The following is a 5,286-nucleotide window of genomic DNA, read 5'->3' as shown; positions in this document are numbered from 1 at the left end:
ACGTGGCAAAACCTTTTAGAAAAAAACATTCCTTTAGTATATATATATATATATATATATATATATATATATATATATATATTGATTTGGTCCCAGTTTGGAAGAGCTTACTCAAAAGTAACTAAATGCACACTTACTCAACCAAGTATATATGTTTGTATAAAAATTTTCATATTAATCAAATCAAATTAACCAATCCTTCCTTTTTTTGTACAAGAAAATAGGGACAAAAGCAACAAACAAGAAACTGAGCTTATAAACCGCTCAAACTTTTATTCTTATCTTCCAATGTGAGACTTACTCACACTTGAATTCCTAATATAAAGGTGTCGAGATATGACTAGCCTCAAGCCTCATGGCACGTGTAAGCAGATCATTAGCATATTTGACTTGTCCAATAAATAAACCAGTATAAGCAGGCACAGATCCACGTTGTGATATACAAAATTATGTGAGTTATATTGCCCCCATGAGGTATAAATTACTCCCACAGTATTTATGATATACAAAATTATGATGTGCATTCAAACTTTTAAAGGTAATATATATATATATATTATGTTTTTCTTGGTATAAATTTATATATACATATTGCCCCTACGACATAAATTATGTTAGAAGTATGGAATCACTACCAGTAAATAACTAAATATAATAACCAAGGGAAATGTTGTGAACAATTGGATGCCAATCAAGATTAAGTGTTAGGGCTACATGAAATAGTCTACGGCTTATCCCATGTATAATTGTTATCGGCCTAATTTAGATTTATCACTTTGGATTTCGACTTCATCGTCCTTCGTTCCTGCAACGGCCTTCTCCTCTGCCGCCTCGCCTTTTGCTCCGACTCGTACTTCATCTACAACCCTATTACCCGAGATTTCACCAATCTCAATTTGGGTACCCACCCATTAAGCCGCCAAAGCTATATAATCGACCATTATCTCGCTTTTGATCCCTCGGTATCATCGCCCTTCTATAAAGTCGTTTCTCTTGCAGTGAGCCGGGATTCACCGCTTGACTGGGTCTTCCATGTATATACAATATTCCAACCTCATTCCCCCCGTATTGGCCCTCCGGTTTCTGTCTCTATCCCATTTCCACTGGCATGGGAATCTGATTCTGATCGTGGGGTTTACTGCAATGGTGCCATTCATTGGTGCAACCGAGGTGACTTTTCAGTCTATTTTGATGTTGATGCTCAGTGTCTCAAATATTATTCAATGCCCTTGTCCAATTCGGACGAATGGTTAAAAACACGTATTTATTATTTTGGAGAGTCCGGGGGACATTTGCATTTGATACTTCCCGAGCCCGAGCCCCTTAAGGAAAATCAAAAACCTAGTTTTTATGATATTTTTGAGCTCAAGGAAGATTACTCTGGTTGGTTATTGACGCACCGTATTGATATGAAATCCATCCGACTTCAATTCACACACATGAGGTCTTGTTTCAACTATTACATTTTTCACAAGAACAAATCATCCATCTCCGTCTTGATTGTAGCTAGAGAAGGAGCCATTATCAATGATCCTGTGGATAATACTTCAACTAAGTTATGTGATTTTGAGATCGGTACATCCATATGGATTAGGCTTGCTCAGGGTCGTGTTGTTCCGCATTTTGATATCCTATGCTAATTTCATGACCTAGTCATTGTTATAGTGTGTAGAATCAATCTTGTCGTAAGGCTGTATTTGAACTATGTGTGAGATGTGGTGCTGATTTTATTTATTTATATAAACAAAGTTACAAACTTGGAGAATTATCCTCTTTCGTATGTTATTCAACTTGACTAATGATCCTTTTGGATTTTGGAGTTCTAAATTGAGTCCTATTGTTCTTTTATTTATTTTTAACTCTTGGAGCTCCATGCTACCGTAACAAGTTATTGAAAGTACTAGGATTGAGACCCGTGCGATGCACGGGGCCATCATACGTAAATTTATCATATTTTATGACTCATTGAATTTTATATAAGCAACAGACTGAGCATATGTTGTTGAATAACTAAAATTAAGAGCTATAACAAAAATGTCACAATGATATTAGAATATGCAAGAGATAGATTAAACACCAAAATATATCACACATATCCTTTTATAGTATTTAAAATTAAAATTAATATGTCACATAATATAAAGTAGTATTAACTTCCATTATAATAAATTTATAATTTTTTTAATAAAAGATAGATAAAAAATATTTTTTATAACATAAGCCAACACATAGTCTTCTAAATTGACCAAACAATTGCTGAATACACCAAATTTCTTAATTCAGATTACTAAACAAAAATGCAGGACTTGTGGCTCGTTCACCTTCTTGATTTTCTTCAATAATTTTGAATTGCTACTTCAAGGTACGGAAATGCAATCATAAGTTTGGACAAGATCTGCTCTGTTAGATCTTCAATTTCAACAACTTGATTCACTAAGGGCATGATTCCATTAGCAGCTTCAATGTCTCACAGCTTGTGGCAAGGAAGAAAAAGATCAACATATAAATCTTCACATACGTCTTCTATAATTTTAAAAGCATATACATATAAATTTTATAATATAACCTGCCACCCACTACACTTAAATATCAGGAACCGTTATATATGCAGGCAAAAAAGATTTAAAAGAATGGTTAAGATTTGCTCACATACTATTTTGTCAACCAATCACACAAAGAGCAAATAAATCATGCAGTTTGATGCACTGAGGAAGAAAGTTAATATATAAAAAATGTATATTACTTGAGTTCTCAACACAGATATAAAAAATGCCATTGTCTAATTAAGGCTCAGATCCACATCCAAAGCACTTATTCCAAAGGCAAAAATAATGGTTTGAGAACAAACTCTACCCTAATATCATCATCAAATGCATTTTAATAATTCACCAGTATATCCATAGAAAAGAAGTATACAAAACAGTAATTCCCTCCTCAATGACCCACTATACAGAAAAATATACAAAACAGTTGTGTAGCACCCATGAAATGTCATCTTCCTCACTTAATGAGAGCTAACTTGTTACTTGAAACATGAAAATAAAAACGGAGATGAACTCTCATCCAACTTGATTAAAACATAATATTTAGCTACACTGTATATGGCTACAACATTGACATTGGATTTCTCTTCTTGGTCCAAAGTTTCCCACCAACCTTCAACTTGTGGCAGAAAGACATTTAGACCAGTAGAATTGCCTGCAGAACCAAGCTGGTGAACTCACACAACTCTCCTAAATTATAGAAAAGAAGGGTGTGGATGGTGGGAAAGAAGCTTTGTAGGCAAAGTAGCAAATGAATTCCTCCTCATCTTCAGTGTTTGGTATCGCGGAGTTAGTTGTCACATTGCATGTGTCATAAAAAATGAAAGGACAATGCAAAGTTGTAGATGTGAGAAGAAAAGGAAAAAATTCAGATTTACAATATTTGATTTCACTTTGTTATCTTAAAAAGGAAATTAAATCAGCCACAAGTGAAGGAGAAGTGAAACAAAATAAAGAAACAAATAAAGAAAGTGAGGAACAAAATGAAGTGAAAGAAATGAAAGACATGCAATTGGCATCAAGTCTAGCAATAAATCTATAGTAAGAGATTACTACAGTGGCTGCAACATGTGTTGGTTCAACACCTTTAATGAAAATAAGGTCTTTCGTGCAATGGTAAAATCATACCAAGTGGATTTAACACATACAATGAGTCAATGATTTCAAGTAAAAGTGTCCTCAATCCTCACTAAATCCTCTTACATTGCATGGAATTAGCATAATTTTTTAAGGATACCAGAATATTCATGAGAAAAAGAGTGATTATTGTATGCATAAATTCGTTATGACATTATCCATCTAGAGAGAGTTGTCCCACCCAAAACCCAAATGCAAAAAGAAGTAAAATTAAGTAACAAACTATGCCATATTCAAGCAAGTGAAGGTTAGAATGTAATGTTCAGCAAACTTCACGATAAACCACACCTCCATCAACTAATGATTATAGGACTACTACTGCTCTCCTTTTTACTGAATTTAAAAACCTGCATTTAGTTTCATACTCCCATCAAAGGAGGAATCTTCCGATCATTGTTTTCCTGATAGATGCCTCAATCTTCTGCCCCTGAAAAATATAGAAGTTGAGATTGTAAGTTACCAGTTGTAAGAAAAAAATCAATGAATTAATGAGAAAATGAACACAAATAAATTATGTTATGCAAATCATTCAAGGAAATTAGCATTTAAAGTTAAATTACACACACACACACACTCACAACCAACTGGCCTTATACTTCTCCTTTTCAGGTAAAACTATCCGGAGTCAAATTAAGGATCCCCATGACCAGTGTTCTCTGTGACCAGTCAAGTAAGCCATTTGCAAAGGGCATTACCCTATACATACCTTCCTCTCCAATAAGGGATTCACCACCTAATTTTTCCCATAATGCAGATAGTCCACCAGAATGACCTGAAAGTGAATGCCAGCTAGCAACTGTATCATTGTCAATAGCTGATCCAAGTAAATCCATCAAAGAGGTCAGAACAAATGGTCCTTCCCAAATTCTTTCATGAGGCATAGTGAGAGTATCAGACCTGACTTTATATTTACCATAGAATAAAATGTCTAAGTCAATTGGCCTTGGACCATACCTTATACCAGCAGTACGGCCCAAGTCCTTCTCAATTCGTTTGAGTGCAGCTAATAATTCATTTGGACCGAGTTTAGTAACAACTCTTACTGCACAGTTGATAAAGCGAGGTTAGTCAGTAACATTTGTTGGTGCTGTCTCATAAAGGCAAGCATGTCTTGTGATGTGTATGCCTGAGTTCCTCATCAATTTCAAGGCTTCCTTACAGTTATGGAGCCTAATGCCTACATTACTTCCCAAAGAAATCATTACTTCCTCATCTTGCGAGTGAAGTTCAACAGAGGAATTTGAAGCTGTGTGAGGAGAGGAAAAAACCAGTACTGCAAAAAATAAAAGAAAAGTAAAAAAAAAAAAAGGCCTAACTGGTGATGATTGATTATCCAAAAATGATGAGCTCTAATAACCTTCATTCTAGTTTAGATCATATCCGTTCACATGGAAACCATATGGTAACCCAAATACACAATTTAGGTAGCGACAATGACCCAGAAAGCTAAAAGAGTTTATCACTAAAACAACCAACTATATATAGTAATGCATTCTACAAAACCCCCAAATCCATTCACTCTCTATATCTAACTCCCTAAGTATCAATTGAAACTGAACGAAGCAGTAGGAGGGGGAAAGGAGAAACTCGTCAGCGACAGCAAAGG

The 5,286-nt window shown here is 34.9% G+C and overlaps 1 protein-coding gene across 1 annotated transcript; it reads left to right on the top strand.

Moving 5' to 3' along the window:
• The first annotated feature begins 469 nt into the window (after positions 1–469).
• LOC130732794 (F-box protein At5g07610-like) lies at positions 470–1,640 on the top strand. The gene is made up of 2 exons (XM_057584781.1): positions 470–474; positions 767–1,640. Exons 1-2 carry the CDS (start codon positions 470–472, stop codon positions 1,638–1,640), a joined length of 879 nt encoding a protein of 292 aa, XP_057440764.1.
• Positions 1,641–5,286: the final 3,646 nt, after the last annotated feature.

The sequence above is a fragment of the Lotus japonicus genome, chromosome 1 (assembly GCF_012489685.1).
Source record: "Lotus japonicus ecotype B-129 chromosome 1, LjGifu_v1.2".
Lineage (NCBI taxonomy): Eukaryota > Viridiplantae > Streptophyta > Magnoliopsida > Fabales > Fabaceae > Lotus > Lotus japonicus.
The sequence above is the reverse complement of the archived record's forward strand: the minus strand, read 5'-3'. Positions and strand labels throughout refer to the sequence as shown.